Raw genomic sequence first — 24,802 nt, 5'->3', positions numbered from 1 at the left:
GACAGAACGTCGTCCTTTATATACAAATGTTTAATGAATAACAAAAGAATGACAGTGAACATAAACACACATCGCTGTTGGTTTGGTTCCAGATGGATTATAAAAAAGAAACCTCTACTTTCCTCTTGAATCCTGCGCCTGAGTCCACCTACTCTTCAGTGGGACACAAACACAGCTCTAAAGCTTTAAATACAATTCACAGGTTTTGGCAAACTACCCATCACGCTGGCAAGTTGTTGGCATCAACTGTTCTATATGACAATAAACTATTGTAACATCCATTTGGAATAAAATGGAACAAGACCGGCTCACAGTGCCAACCAGGCAGATATAAAAAACACACAGCTCGGCTGGCAGCTCAGTTTGCTCAAGTATAAGGCTCTGAAGCACTGCGACACTGGTATGGGTAATTAGCTCCACACCACTGCTATTGTACAGATGGGTGACTCCGGTCCTTGAGAACTGCACTAATTTAGCAAACCTCTCTTTAGTCAGGCACTCCTTTTACCAGTGAAGAGACTCCTCAGGGTGAAGTCCTTGTTACACTTGAGATGTGAAAACCATCCCGAAGTGCAGCATTGAAGGACCTGTGGCGGTGCACCTCGGCCCTGCTCTACATTGTGGCGCTAAGGACAAAAGTGGTTCTTGACAATTGTCTATCCATTGCACTGCTGGCTGCTGGTAATGGGTTTTTAGTTACGGAGCATGACAAATCACTTCTATGGTCACTTTGTGTTTGTGATTGTGTTCTCGAGTCTATCTGTTGGCACGCTCAAGGCATCACAGTCCCTTGTGACAGAGATCGGGTCATCTCTGTGTGAACAAAATAGGTCTTCAGCTCTCCTTTGCCTTTCACGTTGATGATGCCGCGACATGAACACATGTACCCTAGGTTTGATAAGATGTGACTCGTCTCTTCTGTTACCTGCATGGACAGAGAGACAGCTGACTAGTTTACTAACACACTGTCACGCATGCACCTGTGTTTTGTAAGACTGCTCACCTGTATTTTGCCCAGTACCCCAGTGGTCTCCATCCTACTGGCCACATTTACACTGTTTCCCCAGATGTCATACTGAGGTTTCTGAGCACCGATGACTCCTGCGATCACTGGGCCGTGGTTTATTCCTAGTGAAAAATACCAAATCAAAGACGGCACAGCTGATGATCTTGAATAATCACTAACTCTAAGGTTTAATCTCAGTTAAATGGAAGGAAAACTATTAACTTTGTGTAGAATTTAATGCAGTGAAATAAATAAATAACGTTCTCACCAATCCTGAGTCTGAAGTCGTTGAAGGAATGTTTGTTAATGACGTCGAGCTTCCCAACAAGAGCAAAGGCAAACTCCACCATCGTGCCTATGTGCATGTATTGCCTGTCATGTTCCTAGGGGGAAATGCAGAGGGGAATAAAATAAATTGAGGGTGTCTGAACTATATGTAGACATCAGTATGTCATTGTCAACTGTAAATTATTGCTCAGTGCAGCATCTGACTGCTGCTAAACCCCTCCCCCAAACAGTGATAGTTATTGCATGGGGATCAAGCAAAACCAATACTCAGCAATACTCTGAGTTTGGTGGGTGCTGTTCTTTTAACTCACTTTTCCAAAACCTCAAAACCTCAGTAGTCAAAATTCCTCTTATAAAAGTGAAACACACAGTTTTAAAATATGATAAATGAAGCAAAAATCTTGTGCTGTATAATTTTTTTAAAACTAGAATTAGCATTATTTTGTTGGCTATAGCTAATAAATATGCCTTTTACAGTTGTTCAACGCTTTTGAAACGCTCACTGTTTCAAAAATGAACATAAATTTCACGTGTTATCACTGAAAAGTGCATTAAGTGTTGTGCCCTGATGGAAAGCTTGATAGGCATAGCAACAGTAACTAAGGGGGGGCAGGGCTTAGCCAACGGTCAATTAAGCAGATTTCCTACCAATCAAGCAGATTTGTTTCTACAACACAATATGCAAGCACATTTCTGAGTGATGATCTCATTTTCTTCCAGTGATTACACTGATGTATTTAAATTGAGTGTAGTAATGAATCACTGATGCTTGAATGTTATGTGTTTTAAGGAGCAACCCACACAAAGCTTCCAAATGTCTTTAGACAGCTATAAATACACTGATGCTTAAGCTTCATTCTGTTTTGTGACCATGAATGAAAAATGACATGTTTAGTGAATAAGAGTTCAGCCTGCCAAAACTGTTCTGGCACTCTTAAATGGGATATTCATGTGATCAACTCTTATTATTTTCTTCTACTATCAAATATGAGTTCAAAGTAAAGCTGACTTTGACCCTGAACTTTGACCTCAAGTCATTCAACTTTTGTGCGGCTGTCCATGTAAGAAACCATGTCACATCTGTGTGTGCACGAGTGACATTGAGTGTGTGTAAAAGCGTGCCTGTGCACACTCTGGTCCTGGTGTCACATTGAGTCCAGTTGCAGCCATGTAGGTGCTGCCAATGGTCTTTATCTTCTCCACTCCACTGAACTTAGGCTTGGACAGCAGCTGAGGACACATGAGGAACACAGGACATGAAATAACACAAGGAGGAGCAGGAAATAACACCAGCTTTCAGCCAAATACTGGCACTTTTTTTCTGCTTCTCCTACTACTTTGGAGCATAACAACGGAGTGTGATTGCTTCTCAAAAAAGCAGCAGGAAATGTTTTTTTTCACACTGTCAGACAGCCAGGATTATCAATAGGAGAAGAGTTTACCTCATCAAAGTCTGCTATGATCTCGTTGAGAAGACGGAGGCACTCCAGTCCCTCCTTATTGACATCAGACTCTGTATAAAACTCTTTGAAGTCTGGGATGGAGGCGAACATCACACACACCGACTCGTATGACTGATGATAAAGGTCCTGATAACAAGCAAGAAGAAAATGACAGCTGGATTCATTGATCAAGCATCAGTGAAGGAGAGTTTAAAGATGGATGGTCTGTGGATTCACTGAGTCTACACCACAGAAAGAAAATTTATGAGCTGGACACCTCCACACTGAGCAATGACACTGACTCTTTAAATAAATAAGATGAAACTTTAATCATCTCTGCAGGGACAGCGGGTCACAGCAGAAGCAAATGAAAAGAGCAAATGAAGGTAATGTGTGCAACCACAAATTCACAGCAAAGGAATGAATTAAGGAGAAACACAGGAATGGAGAGTATGTTAGGTAAGTAGGCTACATCCATTATAGAACATACATAGGGACAGCATGCAACAGCAGCAGAGCATGAAGAGTGAAAGAAAGAAAACAAAAAGCTAATGTGTTTATTAAATTATAGTAGAAAATAAAATGATGAATGCAGCATCTAACAGTTGAGGAAATAAAAGAATACCCTGACAAATTATGTGAATTAAGAGTTCAGATGTCTGAAACATAAATATGAAGCTACTGCCAGCAGCCAGTTAGCTTAGCTTAGCATGAAGAGATGAGGGAAGAGATGTGAGGAAAAGAATCTGAATGACATGCTTCAAAACTCATACTCCCTCTCACAGAGTTACAACTCTGTCAGATCTGAACACAGAGACATAATCCACATTTTTTGATTCCGTATGACTTAGACATTCAGAAGACATCACTGATAGATAGACTGATAGATATACATAACACATGAAAAACAATTACCACAACTCATCCTAAATATAATAAAGCTGTCATCTTTTCCTGGGAGTTCACCTCATTCTTCCAGTTGCGTCCCAGGAAGTGCTCAGCGACGTGAGCAGGTAAAACGTTCTCCAGCAGAACCCGGTTGAGGTTCTCCATGGTTTCGATCTCCTCACACTCCCTCTTGAACTTGTCCCTCCACAGGAAGTCCAACCTACAGTAATATTCATTCTGTTACAGGAGGACACAGAGTAAAGAGACACCTGTGTCATTCACACCGAGCACTCTGCTGCAAACCTTCAGGCCACAAAAAGCCAAGAAAACAAACTGAAAGGTTGTCATTTTTAACAAGGTCTGATAGCTGATTTGGACTGGTGGGTGATTGGAGAAACCACAAATGCATCTGCATCAGCCCCTGTGTAGTCTTCTCAGCTGCAGAAATGTGTCCACAATGTGAGAGTGTTTCCTGGAAATAGGCTGGCTGTGCTCTTTTCTAATCATTGCAAATGGAAACGAAAACCTTATAGGATTTCTAGGAAGACCTAACCAAGCATGATTTGTATTCATAGAAAAGTAATGTCCCAATAAGAGGCTCCACTGTCTTAGCTCAAGGAAACAGTAAGTAGACAGGACTGTTTTGCATAAAAGATACCCACCGCTTCTTTTTTATACTTTGGTTATTCACGCTTGAGGGAGTTTTGAACACAACTAAATATGTCAGCAAGACGCATCTATCGGGGTCAAAACGTCCCAGGAGTGTGTGTGTTTGTGCATCAGACGTGGTCCCCTGCACATACCATCATTATGCTCACACATATCTGAGCGCTCCGGGCTACCTGTGGGCTGGCCCCCACAGAGTGTGTATGGATGTGTGTGGGAGCATTTTCAGTCTCCTGTGACATTCTTGTGTGTGGGTAGTGGTCTGGATGATGTATGTTGCACTGAATATTTTTCCCTTGGGATTAAAGCATGGTGTCAATTTAGAAGATTCCAACAGCAAAGGCCTGTACAGCTCTGTGCTGAGAGCTTGTGCTATAGAGTTGGTAGCCTGAAGCTGACATAAAAATTCAGACTGGTTTCCAGCCCTAGAGAGGGATAGTAGTCTGAACTGTGTATGTATACATATGTGTATGTACAGTTTGAGCACTTACTTCTCTTGTGAAGAGAGGAACTCCAGTACCTCCAGGAGTATAGAAACTAGGCCAGAAGAAATGGAGCTCATTCCAGATGCTGTTTAGAAACCAGCTAACAAGCCTGTAAATGAGCTTTGCTCCATCGTGCATCTGTTCTTGAGGGATGAATTACAGATGCCTTCAATCTCGTAACCTGCTTTCTCCTCCTTGTGACTAAATGGCTGGAATGGGCTCATTAGGGCTGACGATGAAAGTTTTGCAAGGCAAATCTGTTAATAGCAGGCTAAAAGCATGTAAAAATGGACGGCTTTAGCCTTTGTGCCCTCATTTCTGGCACCGATTTATGCACTTCTGTGTCAAGAGCCTTGGATGACGCCACTCTGAACACCTTTTGACCTGTTTCCAGAATTATTGTGATGATAACTGATGAAGCATTTTACTGCACTAATTTATACCCCAACAGCATCCGGAAGGACAAACCGAATTACCCCTGAACAACCTTGATAAGCACAGAGCCTGGACTAAGATATGACAGAAACAAAGAGTTTTGCGCAGTATAGTTGTGTTTCCAAAACAAATGCTCCCCTCCTTCTGGTCACAGTGACCCAGAATGAGAACAACACATGGAGCTGTTTGGACCAACTGTGGCTCTCTGGGGAGCCCTGGTTTTGGTTCCAGAGACTCTGCGGGGAGTTTTTCTGTCCTGAACATGTGTTTTGGGGTCACAGATGATGGATGGTACCCCGAAAAAGATAAAACATGTTCACCAAATCTGTGTCAGCTGAGTTTAGCTCTCATATGAAGTGAGGGTGGTGGACACAGAGAAGATGGAGGCAGTGGGCCAGGCTGACTGAACAAGTATTTTGATCTTCTAGCATATTGAGCCAAATCCTTGAAGGCAGGTTCACTTGCTTCCAAATTTTGTTCTAGAAAGGAGTAGAGATAATTTCAAATCCACTGGTATCAAGTCTCTTGAAAAAAAATCTCTCCCCCCAAGGCAGAGATTTTCAGGAAAACAAGATTCTGTGACAGCGCTGAATGACCTACTAAAATGGGTGTAAGTGTAATGAATGACCCAGATAAAGTTCTAACCTATAGGCTATACAGGCTAGAGAATATAGGCTGTAACTACAGTACATACCACTAGTACACAGTAATGCCTAGTTATGTCAGCTGAGACGACTGACCTGCCGGGCCAACACCAGCAGGGTGATAAAGAAGATGAAAAGAGACACAGAACCCATTGTCTTTAGATCCTTCAGGACTCCTGGTCTGTAGAGAGAGAGAGAGAGAGAGAGAGAGAGAGAGAGAGAGAGAGAGAGAGCGAGAGAGAGAGGGGGAGAATACAATTAATACATTGTCTGTCGTCTGATGTCAAAGTCTAGTGATACTGTATAATCAACAAATCCTATGAAAAACAAAACAAAACCAACAATGAATTGATTCCACTAACAAGCACTGTTCATAAACTATCAAATACACATCAGTGAGCATGAACATTATTTTGAGTCAGTTTGATGTATATCATCTTGCCACCATAAATACTCACTAGCTCTGACAATGGTCCAGACTAATGCACAACACACTAACATGGCCTTTCCCACCTCTCTGACAGACATTTGTTTCAGAAAATCAACTTAGGCTCTTCCAATGAACATCATGTCTGTTTATCCTCATGTCACTGACTGTACAGTGTGGTCATTGTGTGGTGCAGATTGAGTATAAAGGTCAAGCCTCATGACCCTGCGAACAGTTATGTAAATCTGACATCATTAAAGCAGACACAGTGATCATTGGGATATATTAGCAAACTGTTCTGTATCTAAATGAACTGAATCAAACATCTTCCTAGAGTACAGGAAAACTATTTCAAAATGAAAAATCACTGGTATGGTCCTCAGATCTTTTTATAGTTGTCCCAGTGCTTTGGCAATGGCAATATACTCTTCATGCTAATAAAACCGAGGTGAGAATAAGAAACTATTAAAGTGAGGAAAAAGTATTTTTGCCAGTTTCTCTTGGTGCTCTGAAAACTTTTTGCATAATGGGATTTCTCAGCAGCGAAACTCCAGCTGTCAGTCGAATGTGAAAAGTGAATTCAGCTCCATCAACACAAACTTCTGTATCTCACTCTGCCAGTCATCATCCCCCTCTCCAGGGGTTCCACTTGATTGACAGTCATATGGGATACTGCTACCTCAGCAGTGGTCTTTCCCAGTGGTCTCATTAGTCATTTTAACAGGTTCTGCTCTACTGATGCGAGCAAGCTGCAGGGCCAGGAGGTGCAGAGGGTTTCAAACACATACATTTGACCTTAAGTGGGCCTATTGGCTGTTTCATTATTGTTTCGATTAGGAAGAAGAGGTAGTGTGGGAGAAACAAAAAAAGTGTGTGGGTGTGTGTGTGTTTGTGTGTGTGTGTGTGTGTGTGTGTGTGTGTGTGTGTGGACTTTGCAGGTACCTATCCAGTTCATCTGTGGGGTACAGTGCTTTGCTGAATCCATCCAACAAAGAGGCATGTGTCTGAAGGATGATGATGTTGTAGATCACCACGGCAACAAGCATCACCACCATCTTCAGCTCATAGTTGATCCTCAGGAACACCGAGCATGACACCAGGCCCAGAATACAACAGTAGATGAAGTACTGGAGACAGAGAAAGAAAAAGATGGCGACCAAAAAAACCTTTTCTATAGAAATGATGCACCATGTGACCTCAGCGACAGATAACCCTAATGTGCACATAGCAAACAAAGAAAAAGATAGAAAATTTTATTTTGGTGTAACGCGCTTTCAGTAAATGTGCTGCTCCAAGGAGTGGTGAGTCAGCCAACATATAGTTTCCAGGCAAGAAGAGGACTAGAGTTTGCATACTGACAGCAGAATGTGTCAATACTGTTATACAACAAATACATTTTGTTTATGTAATACCAAAGACTGAAACACACTGGTAACTCTCTAAGTCTATAGTATGTGTGAGAAGGCATCTACCATGCTTATTAAGAATTCCTCTATATGTCTAACAACCTGGCACCACTGATGACTAAAATAAATCTCTTGGCTTCTCTGGTGTGTTTATTTCACTTAGTGTGAAACTACATCTTAAACTTAACAGATCTGAAACAGCCACACAGACGTTTCCTTGTGAAAATGGATAAAACTGACATCGGCTGTTTCTTTCGAATTATTTGTCTTTTATGGTAAAGAGAAAGAGCTGCTGTACAGTTAACAATGAGACTCATTGCCTAAGCAAATATGCAGCAGTGGGTCATTCCCATGTTTACACCAACATGTGAGCAAAAACACAATGTGTGCTTTAGAGGTCAATTACAAACATTTATATGTTGTAAAGAAGGCTAAATTAATAAGAGCATGAAGAGTTATATATACATTACATAAATGTCATCTCATTTAAGTTGGTTTTGGACACTTAGCCCATGTTGTTGACCACTATTGTACTTACTGGCAGATAAATTTTGTTTTGTCCTGTGTTGTCTGCATGGTAGTCCAACAGACTGACATTACTCAGATTCACAAGTGAAGTGGTAATCAGGACCTCAGGTGGAGTAGTCATCAGGACTTCAGGTGGAGCAGTTATCAGGACATCCACAGATCCTCCAGGATCCCCCACAAAGAACTAAAAAACAAAATAGAGAGGATGGAGTATTGTAACAGAATACCTAACAAGCACTAAATGACTTTCTTAGCGTGGCATTCATGGCGGAAACAGAAAGCACTATGACGATCTTAAGACTTTATGATGTTTCATGCTAAGTTGGTACAGCAATTATAAATGAATGCAATACTCAACCTTAGAAAAATATGATTGTTACACTTAAAGGTGCATCTCAAAAATTTAGAATACTGTGGAAAAGTTCATTTTTGTCTGTAATTTAATTCAAAGTTCAAGTGTAACTTTCATATATTCTAGGTTCATTACACACAAAAATTTCAAGCCTTTTTTGTTTTCATTTTGATGATTACAGCTTATAGCTTAGGAAAATCAAAAATACAGTATCTCAAAATATTAGAATATTTCATAAGATCAATCAAAAAGAGGATTTATGATGCAGAAATGTTGAACTTCTGACAAGTATGTTCATTTATGCACTCAATACTTGGTTGGGGCTCCTTTTGCATGAATTACTGCCTCAGTGTGGCATGGCATGGAGGTGATCAGCCTGTGGCACTGCTGAGGTGTTATGGAAGCCCAGGTCGCTTTGATAGTGGCCTTCAGCTCATCTGTATTGTTGGGTCTGGTGTCTCTCATCCTCCTCTTGACAGTACAACATAGATTCTCTATGGGGTTCAGGTCAGGCGAGTTGGCTGGCCAATCAAGCACAGTAATACCATGGTTAACAAACCAGTTACCGGTAGTTTTGGTACTGTGGGCAGGTGCCAAATCCTACAGGAAAAGGAAATCAGCATCTCCAATAAGCTGCAGACAGAAGCATGAAGTGCTCTAAGATCTCTTGGTAGACAGCTGCATTGACTTTGGATCTGATAAAAAACAGTGGACCAACACCAGCAGATGTCATGGCACCCAAATCATCACTGACGGCAGAAACTTCACACTGGACTTCAAGCAACTTGGATTCTGTGCCTCTCCATTCATCCTCCAGACTCTGGGACCTTGATTTCCAAATGAAATGCAAAATTTACTTCCATCTGAAAAGATAACTTTGGACCACTGAGCAACGGTCCAGTCTTTTTTCTCCTTAGCCCAGGTAAGACTCTTCTGACATTGTCTCTGGTTCAGGAGTGGCTTGACACTTGTAGTCCATTTCCTGGACACATCTGTGTGTGGTGGCTCTTGATGCACTGACTCGAGCTTCAGTCCACTCCTCGTGAAGCTCGCCCAAGTTCTTGAATCGGCCTTGCTTGACAATCTTCTCATGGCTGCGGTCATCCCTGTTGCTTGTGCACCTTTTCCTACCACACTTTTCCCTTCCAGTCAACTTTCCATGAATACGCTTTGATACCGCACTCTGCAAACAGCCAGCTCTTTCAGTGATGATCTTCTGTGGCTTACCCTCCTTGTGTAGGGTGTCAATGAGAGTCTTCTGGACAGCTGTCAAGTCAGCAAGTGTACTGAACCAGACTGAGAGATTCATGGTATTTATACTGCATAAATAGTGATTTACTTAAACTCAAAATTAGATATTCTAATACTATGAGAAACATTTTTATTTCTTAGCTGTAGACCATAATTATCAACATTAAAATAAAAATTAAAAATGCTTGAAACATTTTAGTTTACATGTAATGAGTCTAGAATTGTACAATTCCACTTTATGAGTTAACTGACAAAAAATATTTAACTTTTTCACAATATTCAAATTTTTTGAGATGCAGCTGTAATGTCTTGTTATAAAACAGTATAATGCATTATTAAGGCTTAGAGCTATTCTTTTATAAGGTATATGCAGGGGGTTGATTACAAATACTCACAGCCCACTACTTTAGCATTAGTATTATGCTATACATTTTCTTTTTTTTCTTTTTGGAAAAGTGGGTGCCATATTGAGTCTTTAGAGAGGTGACTTTTTTTCTGCTGTGCAGTTACTTTCAGGTAAAAAGGCAAAGACAGCTATGAAAGAAAAGCAGACACAAAAGTATACATGCCCTTAGCCTGTAATGGTCTCAAGGCCTTTCTTTTTTAATAGTACATATTAACTGTATCTACTCTTACACTGTGACCATCTCCTTCTCTGCTGTTGTGTCTGCAACACTGACCATTAAGAAAAATATATATTTTCATCAAACTTACTGCAGTGTTGTAAGGTGGTTTATTTTGGCTCTTCTCCACATGCTGGCCTTACTAATGTTTAAGATCTACTCAAATTAAATTAAATAATCAAAAATCTAATTGTGTCCACTGTACCACTGCAACCGCCATCATGACTATTCCACAATAAGCATTACATGAGCCCATGGATGAAACACAGCCACAACATTTTAACTTGCTTCTCACCATATTGAAGACAGCCATCACCAGTATGAGAGCAGTGGTCATCATGGTGAGGACCAATCGCAGCCAGGGATTGTTGGTGACAATGATGCGTGAGGAGGTGGGGACCCAGGTAAAAGAGCAGAAAGAGCCCTTCCTTCCCTGCTGAGGATGCAAAGAAACAGGGGGGATGATTAGAAAACAATGGAAGGGGCAGGAGCAGTGTGCAGACCATAATCACCTCTCTGCTGGACAAACAGAATTATACAATTTGCAGTAAAATCTCTAGGTCTTCCTGCTCATACTACTAGAAAACCACCATCCTCCAAGATACTGGCTCAGTGGAAATGAACCCTTTTTAAAAGTGACATTTATTATTTATACAGCGCAAAGCAGGTGAGTCAATCTCACTATATCTCACCAAATCAGAACAAAGCCAGAGAGGATAGGCCCAAGGTTCATCTATCACATACATGCCAAACTCTGGAGACGCCTCACTGAGGCACTAGAGAGGTGACATTAAGTTTATATACATTTCTAATTTTCAACTTAAAAAATCTTTTTCTTTCATCCTGATTCTCACCTTTCAGGACAGTATGTTTATACTACAGTATGAGCTCTTGCGGGGACCTCACACTTGAAATGAGCATTTGGTTTTGTGAAACTAGTATTTTATTGATGAAAGAAATCAACATGTAACACTTGTTTTCCAAACTGAGTGAGGATTCATGAGGACATAGGGTTTACATCTTTCTTGAGGTCTTACAGATTTTAGTCCTGCAGAGTTTTCTCTTAGCATTCATTCAGAAATTTTCTAGAAATGTGTTTGATCATAATAACTGTGTAATGAACTAATTCACAGATGAAAGAAAGATGCTTCATTCATGACAAATTACATAAACCCAACCAGGCGGACACATACATTCAGACACACGAGTATGTTAGACATGGCCTCTCATTAGTCAGTCGTGTGCTCTTTCACCAGTGACTACAGCAGCTTTTATTGGGAGCATATTGAGCACTAAATTGATGGTTAGTGCAAACCCATAAAACATGATCTCTTGCTCTCTCTGTTCTTATTGAAGCAGGGTAAAGAGCCAATATCTGGGTCAGGACAGACCCAAGGTTATTGATAAACCCCCCAATTAATTAGAGGTGACCCACTTACTGGGTGATAATACTCGGTTGAGAAGGAGGAAAGGAGGAAAATGGGCTCTTGAGGGAGACATCATTTATTGATTGTCCATAAAACACTTGTGACAGGTAGCTGTAGCAACTTGAGAATAACACCCATCCCTCCACTTGTGTTGGATAACAAGCAACAGCAGCAATAAGATGGATGAACTATTGTAATGACAATAAAAGGTAGATCAAGCCTCACACGTAACAGCTGCAGTAGAGCTGATATCATGTTCCAACAGTTGCTGCAAAATACATGAAAACATCTGTTTAGCCCCTAAGAAAATCCAAAGTTCAGATACAAAGACCTCAACACAATACCAGAACTGACCAATACACAAACTAGAAATGGCACTAAATTATTTTTTTTACACTTGTGCCCAGTTTAAGAAAACAGGGCTTTCTGTCTAGTTGGATTGCTTCTTGGTAATATGTCATGAACAAGGTATTACAACTTCACCTTTCATTATCTTTATTATTTAATAATAACTTAAATTTAAACTAAGTGCTATCTGATGCAAGTCAAATCTCAAACACCTGAGACAAAAAAAAAACCTTAAAGACAAACAATACATAATAAAATCCATAAAAACAATATTCAAAAAGTGATTAAAAAGATTGGCTTGGCATTGCTAAAGCTTTCCTTCTTTTTCACAGTAGTTTCAAAGTTGAAAGTAGAAATAATTTAGAAATGCTTTATCATGTGTCAAGAGACACTGTTTACTGCTGTAAATGTAGAAGTTTCTGACTGAATTATGCAGGATTTTTTGTGGCAGATTGAGTAGGTATATCATATTTACTGTTGGTACTTATTTAAATATATAGTATAGCTAACAGATATAAATCAAGACATATGTAATATAAAGGTAAGTTAAAGGTACATCTCAGTCGTGTTCAGAATGGTAATGTATAATGCAGTTCTACATGAACATTTTAAAAGTGTTCAGGGGGAGAGGTTATCGACGTCAACCTGCAGAAAAATTACTGTGTCATCAGAGGAGTAAGTGCACTACACAAAAGAAAAAGGTAATGATACTGGGGACTCAGGAATAAATGCCACTGTGGTGTCAGATGTATGAGACACTTTGAATAACCTGCCTGGCAAATATGAGTTTTACACAGTTTTACTTACTTATTTTACTTCCCATGTTTTTGTTTCAAACACAAATTTTGCGAGGATGTATGCATGCAATTGTGTGTGAATGTGTATGTGTGTGTGTGTGTGTGTGTGTGTGTGTGTGTATTCAGGGATAAATCCATGCAAACCCACCAGAATGTGACCGGCAAAGCAAAGGAGCAGGATCAAAGCCAGCAGCAGGAATGCCAGGCCAAAGGAGATCCCCAGCACAGCAGTTCTGCAACACACACACACACACACACACACACACACACACACACATTACTCTAAACCCTCTTGGCACTCCTCGGTCCCTCTGCAGTGCCATCCAGAGCAATAACTGTAATGAAGGTCCTAATGTATTCTACCATAGACCTGCAATCCATTTACATTGAGTAAACATAACAGTGGATTGTACAGTGGCACAGTGTATGTGCCTCATAATGAAGTTATGTTCTTGTATCAGTTTTTCTGAAGAGGAACACAGCACATCTGATTTACAGATCCCTATCATAAAACAGATGATGTCACGTCTAAATGTGCGGAGCGATGCTGCAACAAACAGAGCGAAGATAAAGAGAGTGAGAGAGAGGTGAATTAGAAAATCAATGGCCTCTCAGATGCTGAATTACACCTTTGGCTCCCAGGAGCAGTAAATTAGCATGACCGTGAATTTCTCTCCTCGCCATTAAAGAGACGCCACACTTTGATTCACCTGATCTATAATCACTAGCAGACATGGTGCCCTTTCATCTCCATCTCCTTTTTAGCATTCTGCCTCTTGCTCCCCTGCCTCTTTCATTTCAGCGTGGTCTTGTTGATGAGACAGCTGGCGTCAAATGGCTTTTTCACATCAACCTGCTGCTGCCACACCTGGAGTTTGCTGATGCTATGGTGTGTGTGCTGCATAAATCCTGTTATGGAGTACAGACTTACTTGGGCAAGACGAGGACCTGCACGATGAATATACAGCAGAATATGAGGCAGGCGCAGGTGACATAGTACTTGAAGGCTGGCAACGTTGTGGATCTGTACTGTTGAGAGAGGATGAGGCAAAAAATCAAAAATAAAATTAAAAAAATGGAAAATTGGGTACAATATTATGAAGCTGTGTAAAGTAGCAGCAGCAAAACAGGCCAAAGCAAAGTCAACATTAACACTGAGCCTGCACAATATAAAAATACATCAGATTTCTATGTGGATTATATAAACACACACACACACACACACACACACACACACACACACACACACACACACAAAGAAATATCCATAACAGTTTTAGCATAAAATACATAGTGAACAACCTTTGTCCTATATACTGTGGGTATAGGCCCTTAATGACTTCTGTTTCACCGATACCTATGCAATTCAATTGATTTGTTTCCCGGTGAGCAGAACAATGCTGGCTGGTGTTTTGTATGCATTCGCCTACCTCTTTCTCCAGAGCTTTGTTGTGAAAGAACAATGAGATCCTCTGGATGTCCTCAGACTTCAGCCACTGTCTGGAGACAGTGAAACAGACAGATTCAGACAGTGCAGAGGGACCAGGCTCTGGCTTTTGTTATGTGGTATCTGAAAACAGTTCCATAAATCTTCACAGATAAATCTTCATATAATAAAAATTACAAAGATTACAATTTTCAGTCCTTTATTACTAAGTAAAATTTAAAAATAGCTGTGATTTTGTGAAAAGACAACAGTTATTTTTCCAGTGATTAAAGTTAGAGAGTGTTGATGTGGTGTTTCTGCTGCTGGGAGGACTTTCATCTGCGGCGAATGAGCACGGCCTGTGACTGTGAAGAGTGATGCAGAAATAGGATGTGCAGCAGACACGACTCTTACTTCTGTGAGTTGATGCCATCAATGGTGCGAATCATTCGCTCATTGAGTTCTTCCTCAAACCTCCTCCTCTGAGATTTGGACCTGCAGTGACAGCAAAGAAGGGGACGCATTCAAACATGCACAAAAAATGAAAAATGATTTCTTATGAAATCTTGCAAAAAGCACAGTCACTTATAATACAGCCATCCGAGCTCACCGTTTCTCGTCGCTGGAAGTGGTACTGCCCCATTGGAACATCCTGAAACAGCAGTCACACCGTTGATCTATCGATAACTGACACCTGCATCTCTGTGTGTGAAACAACGAGCATGGCATCGTACTCACAGTGGTGTTGATCTTGCCGTTGTCCGTGGTCATGCTGTCTCGATGGTGGAGGTTGGCGAAGGGTTTGGCAGCTCCCCAGGACTCCAGGTATCGGGTCATCCTGACAGACGCCCTCATCTTCCCGCCGTCCAGAGAGGGACGGGAGCGTACACCCAGCAAAGGGCTGTGCCTCTCAGTCTGGGAAAACCAACAGGGAGAGAAAAGGACACAAGTGACCGTTAACATTTTGCAGTGAGTAACTCTGAAACTGTGCCAAGCCTTAACCCTTGTGTAATTCATCTTGATATCACACTTTTGATATGTAAAGTCATGCAAATAATGCTGACTGACATTGATTTAGATGAACTGTGGTGCACTGAACACTATGCAAATATTGATGCGCAACTTGAAATTGTACTCAAAATACTATGTCCTGCACAAGACTACAAAGTGAAGACAGTTCAACAACTGAAAAACACTAGTTTGTTGCATTTTATGATACTTTAAAGTATAACAATAGTTGTGGTGCCCACTCTGATCCATCCACTGTGTAAGCTGGACTTTTACACATTTACTGCACTCACACTAGTGGGTGTAAGGTATAAAGGACTAGTTGCTTTGGTGATCAGTGATCAAATGACAGCTCTTAACGTCTGTGACCTGCCTGTCAGTGTTTTGAGCTACTTAAAACACTTTTGGTCAAGAACAATGAAGCTCTTCTTTTATTTTAGCATCTATGCCAAGAGCCTCTCTCTGACAAACAGGGCTCCACTTTACTGCTGACAGAAACACTGCCCCACGTAAAGCCATGCAGCAGGGAAAGTGAAAGCTTTTCTCTTTTTCCAACATTTTTGCCAAAATGGAGTAGCTATTTCATGGCTTGTGTGGGTAGAATCTGGTAAGGTGACAAGTGCCATACCTCTAGTGATTCACTTTAATTTTTGATACAGAAAGGTACTGACTGAACATGGCATAAAACCAGGTAAGAATTGATTCAGACACCATCCAAAATGGCTGTGTTCATTCCCTGTGGCTGTACTGAACAGCTTTGACAGTGACAATCAATGACAATGACAGTGGAGATGACACCTCCTGTGATCCATGCTCTGTATTTGGCCTTGATCCATTCAGGGCTTCTTGAAAATGTCACTGAGCACCCACAACCTTTTTCCAATATCTGATAGGATATTGAAAAGCCACCTCCTTTAAAGAAAATAAAGGTTAACATTTTAACATTTTCACCCCCTATAAGGTGATAATGTTATGTTGTGAGAGGAAAAGTTAACACACTAAAATACCCAGAGGCTGGGTATAGTTGCTGCTGGTATAGTTAATTACTGTGGGGCTGCATGGAGAAAGAGTAAATTAGGTCTCTCTACACAAGTGTTGCTACTCTGCATTCATAAATAGGCTACTAGAAAAATCTGGGGGAAAAAGAAGATACATGAAAAATATGCAAACATGGTAAGTGCCAAATTCTAATGACAGGTCCTGCAGTAAAGAGTGCTACTAAAAAGGCAGCTGATAACATCCAGCTTGCACGATTGCCAAAATAACTTCTCATTTCAAAACCTCAAAACCACAGGTGTCGGAGTTTGAACAACTCAGCAGAAAAGAGCTTAGAAACATGTTTCCCAGTGATAAAGTGTGTTGAAATATGTTCATGTTTGTTGGACAGAAGTAGATATCAGTGCAGACAGTGGACTCCTATATTGTTAATCAAAATGTCACATTTGATCATGTACATTTAACAACTCATATGAACGCTAGATGAACTTCTTTCAGCTCAATGAACATCTCATACTCTATAAAAATATAAATTTCCTTCCCTTTATATGTTATTCTTGCAAATGCCAAAGCTCAGCAGAAACTGGAATATGCTGCTACTGAGTTGTGACTCTGCACTTTGAGAACAGGGAGAGCGTTTGAAGTAATGTGATGACTTTATGTTGAAGCTACAAATCCTTGGTCAAGCTCTTTGGAGAGGAATCATATGATGAAAAGGAGCCAAAGGAGCAGATTCGGAGGAATCAATGCTCAAAAGACACCGTGGCTTTTTGTGTCAGTGATGGCACTTCCAAAAGATGCACCGGAAAGCACTGGGGCCTCAATTCTTCAGAAAAGACATGCCACTGTTGCTCTGAGAATCCTCAAGTGTGTGAAAACAGCAGATAGTGAGCACAGGATGCCTGATGCAGGAAAAAGGAAGGTCTTACTGCAGATATTTAAGGGGGTGGGTGCATCTTAGCCAAGTTATAGAGGGATTAGGAAGGCAGGACTGTTAAGCATGGTGTTTCATTTGCCAAGCCAAAGCACAGACTGGATGCCAGCAGCATATTCTATATAGAGATGTTCTCAGCAGAACATTCACAGAAGAAGCAGATCTCTTAAATGTCCTTAAACAGCCTTAAGTCCTGGTTTGACAGGAGGAGTTGCACAATGAAAACTGACTTCACTTCAAACGTAATTCTCTCTGGGTAGAGCGACTGACTGAACATTGGCTGAGATGTTGTTCATTTGATAACATATGGGGATTGCTACACACTTATTCAAAGTCAAATTTGCTTAGCTGTCCACTGTGGTCTTGGCAGGTCTAACTGGTGCCAATGCATTTTTTGTGTAAACCTCACATCACAGCACATCCATGTGCTGGTAAAAAAGTGGTGTTGTCCATGGTGCTGAAAGTCGACCGTCCTGTTTTAACACTCATTACATCTACAATAAATCACATGAAAACACCAGTGACACAAATGATTTTCAAGTTTAAATAAAGTCTTGAATCAAGGCACAGTTACTTCTGCTGCAAACTCATCAGTACTGTCGCAAACATTCAAACTGGATCATGAATTATGACATATACAGGATTATGTGGATATAATATTTTTGCTGCTCATGTCAAACATGTATCTCCATAACATCAAGTCTTCATTAAATAGTCTTGTTCTCCTCTTTGTGAGCACATATGTTTGCTAATCCAATGGGTTTTTAGTGGTGCTGACTGAAATATCTCAACAACTATTGCTATGACTGTAGTGATTCCCTGACTTTTCTCTGATGAGGCTGACATTTGTGCTTCAGGATGAAATATCTTGACCACACTGGGTTTTTGCCATGAAATTTGCTACAGATATTTAAGGCCCCTTGAGGATAAACTCTATTGCCTTTGGTGATGCCAATTTTTCCCCTAGAGCCACCATGAGGTTGACATTTTTTTTAATTGAAATGGACGGATTGGATGAATTGCCATGACATTTGATACAGACATTCACAATCCCACTGGAATAAATTGTAACAACTTTGATCTCCTGACTTTTCACGCTAGTATGGCTATACACCGATCAGCCACAACATTAAAACCACTGACAGATGCTGGATCAGATCTGGATCTGAGCAGTTTTTGTGGTGTGGTGGGACTCTTTATCCTGCTGGGGGAGTCCCTGCCAATGGGGAGTGCTTTTGCCATGGGAGGGTGTGCTTGGTCTACAACAATGTTGTGGGTGGCACATGTCAAAGGAACCTCCAGACAAATGTCAGGACCCAAGGTTTCCCACATTATATTGTAATAAAATGATCTCTGTTACTCACTTTACCTGTCAGTGGTTTTAATCTTGTGGCTGATTGGTGAAGACTCTTGGTCTTGTTAAATAGCTTTCAAAAGCTATTTTAAAAGTGTGTTTTTACTGTATCAACTTCATATATACACTACTGTTATAAGATTACACTTCCAAGATTGAAAAATTATGGTCATTCAATCTTTCTTTTTTACAAAAATAATGATGGGAATAACATTTTATAGCCTGGGACAGAGCCAGAAGGCTCTTTAAAATGGAAAAAGTATACATAAAATCAACAGCAAAGGCAGCGAGGGCCATTCAATAAAAGCAAGTGTAGTAAATACCAATTTCCCACTAAGTGACAATCCTCAGCTCTCTCCAGTGTTCTCTCTGACACTGCTTTCTGACTATGGACCATGTAAGTGATGGTTTCTGACCTTTGGGTTGATGACCAGGTAGGTGACCACTCCATGTTCTTTCAGGTAGGAATCTCGGCTCTGTCCGTCTCCAGGCTCCACCTTGTACGAGCCCTTCAGATGCTCCAATGTCACTGAAGAGATGTGGACCCTCCTAGAGATGAGACAGAAAGGGATAAGTGGAGAGATGCCGAGAGGTTAAGAGCTTGCGTCATTGTGCCAGCAACAGCTCTATCAAGCATTTTATTTACTTTCCAGCGTCACAACTACACTAACCTGCAATTCTCCCTTTTCTGGTTTGTTTGTTACCCTTGCAAAAAGAGATGGATCGAGATGGGAATGTGTTTTTTCAGCTGCCATATTTTTCAGATGCCTTTCAGGAGGCATAAGAGGACACAAACCATTAGCAGTCCAGTGAGACAATGTGGTGACACTGGAGAGCTTATTTTCACTGTAGCACACACATAACCACCAGCCAATTTTCCCATGCTTGTTACAGTGCTAGGATGGCAGACCTAATGGCCACATAACACATGTAGAGCAGATTGGTCAAATGAGGTGGCTATAATTGACTTAAATAATTGTAACAGGTAGAATTAGAGGCAGACATATCTCATGTTCCATATCCATGTCTGAATGTTTGCAGTTCCTCATTTAAAAGCCATGCTCCATCATGGAGCATGAAAGCAATTATTCACACAGTAGATACACTGTTATGTGTATATTTTCAGCTGAGTCATGGTTATGCTTGTTTTTGGTGCTGCTGGAACACATTAGTAGGCTATGTTGCTGCCTCAGGTGTATCTGGTTTTAAGAAGGGGGTGGTTTACTGGGGTTCAGTCAACAATGATTTTAAACAACTGATCCTGATATTAATGTTGTTTTAGGGTAGACTGGCCAATCAGTAATATTTCATGGCGATATTTGATAAATCTGACCATGTCTACACCCAAAGGAAAGCAAAAGGAAATTGCACAAGTTCACTGTTATTCTTTTAAGGCTGAAAAACTTACAAAACAGCCTCCTTAAGAAACTGACTCTCCACTGAAACTCAAGATAATGATACTTTGGTACTGCTGACCACTGGGACTTGCTCATTTCTACTTTAAGCCACATGGAACTGCAGTGGAACAGATGGGAATTCACTGACTTGCTAAAGTGCAATTCAACATTAATCACTGAGAGAGCAGGCAGTGTTAGTCAATTCCCAAAGCAATCCCACCCCCCACCCCACCTTCCCATTTACTAACTAAAACTGGCAAACTTGCAGGTGTAGGTCTCCAGTTTGCCAACCACATGATGATTACAAGGATTTGCAAGGCAGCACTAAATCATCAGTAAGATCAAGTAAAACATTCTTTGCGTTATTGGTTATATCTCACCCTGGCACACCTCCTGCCTCCATGTGATTGGCTAATGTTACATCATGTGACCACACATCATACTGCCACTTCCGGAGGCCAATCACACCGCACAGGACATTCCCAGAGTGAACACCAACACGCATGTTGATATCGACACCAGTGGCATCTCGGACCTTCCTGTGGAGAGAATGGAAGAGGGAATCTTTGAATTCAAATCTTTTGCACGTTTCCTCAGTGAATGTTTATTTGGAGGCTTTTTCAACAAGTTTAGATGCAGGACAAAATGTGTGCTCCTATTTGTATGTGGGATAAGAAGGAGCTTTAGTAAGAAAGCTGATGTGGGATGTGGTTCAATGTCTTGTGTAACAGGCTGCTGTCTGGCTGTTGGAGACATTGCTTTATGTAAATATGGGTTAAAAATAAGAGTGTGGCTGCATGGAAACAAGTTCTCCGTCTATATAAACAGAGACATAATGATATTCTGAAGAATTAATGCAAAGGAAAAAATAAATATACATTCTCGCCTATGTTTTTTTTTTCTCAAAGGAGAAAACAGGACGTGACTTACAGAGCAGATGTGTCTGCTGTAGCAGAAAAAATATGCAATTTAATTTCAGTTACATTTTACAGGAATAGTGCAACATTTTGGGAAATATGCCTATTCACTTTTTTTTTTATGAGAGTGAGTTGAGAAGATTCATATCAATTGCAAATCAGGTACGCAGCATGGTTAGCCCAGCTTAGCATGAACACTGGAAGCAGGGGGAAACAGCCCGGCTTTGTGTGCAGAAATCTGTCCACCAACATGATAAGGCATATTAATTAATTAACCCACTGGATCTTGTTTATGTAAAATTGATACTTTAGTTTTGTAATGTAACTATGTCTTGGTGACCATCTGTGTTTTTGAAAAGTAGTAGGAATATTTCTGGGATATTTTTGTAGACTGCTATTTTTAGATTGCCATTACCAATGCTGCCAGTAACCAGTGCTTGGTGGCATATGTCAAAATGATTCAGTGTTGCCTCCACAATTTAATCCCAGTCAGGGTGGAAAATCTAGCACTGAAAAACAGACTCTGCTTCATCATGTCAGAGGTGGACGACATCTGAGGTGGATGGCATCTTTAATCTGATTATGATTAAAGGTCAGCGCCGGCAAGCCAACATATTGGTCTATAAAACTAATGTGTGTGTGTTCATGCATGAGTGAAAGACACAGCGACAGAGAGCAGAGGGGAAGGAGCTGAAAGAGATTATTTTTTCATTTGTTTGAAATTTTTATTTGTTCAGTCGGGAGGCTTATCATATTGCTTTCACATTGTGTTTATTCTGGAATTCAAACAGAGCTGAAATCAAGTCTGGCGTTCCTTCTGCTCAATCTGTTTGACAGGCGTGTGTTTGTTTGTTTGTGTTTCTGTTTGTGTGCGTGCGTGTGAGAGAGAGGGAGAGAAAAAGAGGGAGAGATCTGGTATTTTACTTGATGGCCTCACACATATCCAAGCCCATCTTCACGCAGTTTCTGGCGTGGTGAGGCAGAGACTCAGGCAGACCAGATACACAGTAGTAACAATCTCCCAGGATCTTGATTCGCATACACTCGTTTTCCTTAAAGAAACAAAGAGGGGACTGATGAGAACAAGGGAATGTACATTTATCATCAAATTCTCTGATTCATAAGTTGTCAACAATCATCAAAATCTTAAGTAAGGGTTGACTACTTTATTTTAAAAAATGACGTTTCTCATGCTCTTTCTCACCTCCACACACGCATACACACACACACATACAGTCACATCCATCGAGCCCAAAATCATACACCCACGCACATAACACTTATTCCACATGTGGGATGTGTAACAGCTCATAGAATGGAGGTTTATATAACGGCAGCTTTGTCAGGCGGGAGGACAGAGCTGCTGGACACAAAGCTGAGAGAGCCTGACTCAACTGTTTAGACCCGCAGAGCTGAGTACCCATGAGACCGCGAGATACACTCTGACCAGCCCACACTGCTGCAACCTGCAGCTGTCGACACGCACAGCCCTCTGGGAAGGTACGGTACGGAGGCCGACTGTGGCCGCAGGACAGAGAAAACATTTATTCCAAGGTCGCGCTTCCTCTGATTGACAGCCTAAGACTCTCTCTCTCTCTCTCTCCTTAGTAATTTTGCAATTAACCAATTTGTGTACACAATTCAAATTAGGTCTTCTGTTAAATACTTAGGGTAACATTAACTGAAAGCACCAAAACATGTTCTTTTATGTTGTTAACATCCTTCATTTCTCAAAGTGCAACTTCAGATAGAAGGGGTTACCGTCATGGGTTTTAAGTTGTTTACTGAATTCTGATGCTAGGGTCTGGTGCTCTAAACATTAAAGGGCTTTTATTCCAAGTTTTGCATGGTTTAGAAGGCCATCAATGGGTTATTTATCCACAATCCATAAATGAAGTCTGCCTAAGCCTCACAATACCACAACTTTCAAAACTTTAAACTGAAAATCTCATTCTATTTAGAAGCTGCAGCTTTGTGGTGGTGTAGTATTAGAGTGCATTATACAGGGAAATGTTTCCAATATTTTCTCTACCTCATTCACATACTGTATAGGGAGGCACAGGAACACCTCACAGTACAGGATATTACAATCCAATATATGACCACAACAAATTACATCCTCATAAATTACAACAGAGTTGGATCAACATCCCTCTAGCATAGACAGATTTTTATACGGCTATAATGAAATATTTTTCCTGAGAGAATGGCCAACGAGATGAACATCCTCTGACAGTGTACATGTGATGCTTATCTGATTCCCCTCTTTCCTACTCTGCCATCCATTTAAGCTGTGAAGCACACATGGTGTCCTTGTGTATGAAATGCAATGTGTACATGAAGTTGTCTTGAGTTTACCTTTGCAATCTGGTCAAACTTGCCAAAGAGTTCATTCAGCATATGCACAAGTTCACCTGGAGAGCAGTCACTGGCCAGCCTGGTGAAGCCCACAATGTCAGCATACAGAATGCTGCAGAGAACAAGAAGACACAGACACAGTTCATTGCATACCTAGATTTTTATCGTCCTCTATTAGGAGAGGCATAAAGTTTTTCACCCTTGGGCCCCCATTTTATTAGTAGCTTTCCATTGGTGCGGAGCACTTTGATTTGTTTTATTTGATGTGACTGCTTTGAATGAACTTGTATGAAGTATTATTCTCCTCAAAAACCCACTGAATTCTCGATGAGAACTTTTACTATGGTGATGACAGAACAACAGTTTTACTACAGTGGGAAATCTTTGCATATGTACAAATCTAACAGACCTGAATGAAGAAACACATTATATGCAACACATTATTATGCTGAGTTTCTATTAGGTAGTGTTATCTGGACCATGCACCTAATCTGTTTTTTCTTCCATCACCATCAAAACAACATATGGATACTGCAAAAAGGGGAATTAATATTGCTAAATATGACGTTTTTCAGGATTTTCATACCTTATGTCTTTAGCTACTGCTCCTACATAAATGTGACAAGTCTGCAAAGCCTCTACAAATATCTGAATTTGATATTTCAACAAAAATGTAAACAGACACAGTTTAGCCTGTTTCTCTCCAGAAACAGCAGTTATTACAGCTGAAGACATGATGGTGGAGGCAGTGGTTGCTGTTTGGCTCTCCACTAACTGTCTAGTATGGGAGAATCCCAGCAGAGCCACCCTGCCACCTGTCCTTGAGTGTCACTTCTTTGTTCTGGAAAGATTGCTGTCTTCACTGTGAGCTAGACCATGTGAGAATTTGTTATTATTGGATGGATAATAGGCAGATCAACATGAAGACACAAACACAAACACACACACACACACGCTCACCCACACACACACCTGAGGCCCACTTAAAAGGGACACAGTGATATTGTTTCTCCTGTGAAGCTCCAGCATGATGGAAAACAGGTTTTTAGAGGACATTCTATGGAGAGGCTCTTGTGCTAAGCCTGGATTTGTGTACTGCTCTGCTTCTATAAAACCCCACAATGTAGAGGAGGATGTTATCAAGACATAGGCTTCTATTCATTTGGCAAAGTGACCTCAGAGTGCAGTGGAGGTGGATTAACTCTGAATTGAATTTGGTCATGGCAAAGAGATGAAGTGTAGAATAGATGACAAGAAAGAAGAAGAGAGGAGTAGAGGAGAGGAGAAGAAATAAAACGAGATGATGGCAGATGAGAGGAGCCCGGAATATAGGAGCAATTGAAACGTGAGAGCAGGTAGAGAGGGGAGGACAAAAGAAGACAAGGGATGAGCAGTGATG

General features: G+C 40.8%; 1 protein-coding gene across 1 annotated transcript in view; it reads right to left on the bottom strand.

The window, feature by feature from the left end:
- Positions 1–12: 12 nt before the first annotated feature.
- Positions 13–24,802, bottom strand: part of adcy2b (adenylate cyclase 2b (brain)) — a 45,711-nt gene continuing 20,921 nt past the window's right edge. Inside the window, exons 7-26 of the mRNA XM_018701416.2 lie at positions 23,404–23,515; positions 21,970–22,097; positions 20,509–20,667; positions 19,148–19,280; positions 15,178–15,354; positions 15,053–15,091; positions 14,854–14,936; positions 14,444–14,513; positions 13,945–14,042; positions 13,162–13,246; positions 10,737–10,877; positions 8,226–8,399; positions 7,224–7,408; positions 5,951–6,035; positions 3,703–3,861; positions 2,737–2,883; positions 2,417–2,524; positions 1,275–1,389; positions 1,004–1,128; positions 13–925 (exon numbers count right to left, since the gene is read on the bottom strand). Coding sequence (XP_018556932.1) covers positions 773–925; positions 1,004–1,128; positions 1,275–1,389; positions 2,417–2,524; positions 2,737–2,883; positions 3,703–3,861; positions 5,951–6,035; positions 7,224–7,408; positions 8,226–8,399; positions 10,737–10,877; positions 13,162–13,246; positions 13,945–14,042; positions 14,444–14,513; positions 14,854–14,936; positions 15,053–15,091; positions 15,178–15,354; positions 19,148–19,280; positions 20,509–20,667; positions 21,970–22,097; positions 23,404–23,515 — 2,476 coding nt within the window. The 3' untranslated portion in view covers positions 13–772. The remainder of the gene's footprint in view (positions 926–1,003; positions 1,129–1,274; positions 1,390–2,416; positions 2,525–2,736; positions 2,884–3,702; positions 3,862–5,950; positions 6,036–7,223; positions 7,409–8,225; positions 8,400–10,736; positions 10,878–13,161; positions 13,247–13,944; positions 14,043–14,443; positions 14,514–14,853; positions 14,937–15,052; positions 15,092–15,177; positions 15,355–19,147; positions 19,281–20,508; positions 20,668–21,969; positions 22,098–23,403; positions 23,516–24,802) is intronic.

The sequence above is a fragment of the Lates calcarifer genome, linkage group LG3 (assembly GCF_001640805.2).
Source record: "Lates calcarifer isolate ASB-BC8 linkage group LG3, TLL_Latcal_v3, whole genome shotgun sequence".
Lineage (NCBI taxonomy): Eukaryota > Metazoa > Chordata > Actinopteri > Centropomidae > Lates > Lates calcarifer.
Note: the sequence above shows the minus strand (reverse complement) of the source record. Positions and strands in the feature narration are given on the sequence as shown.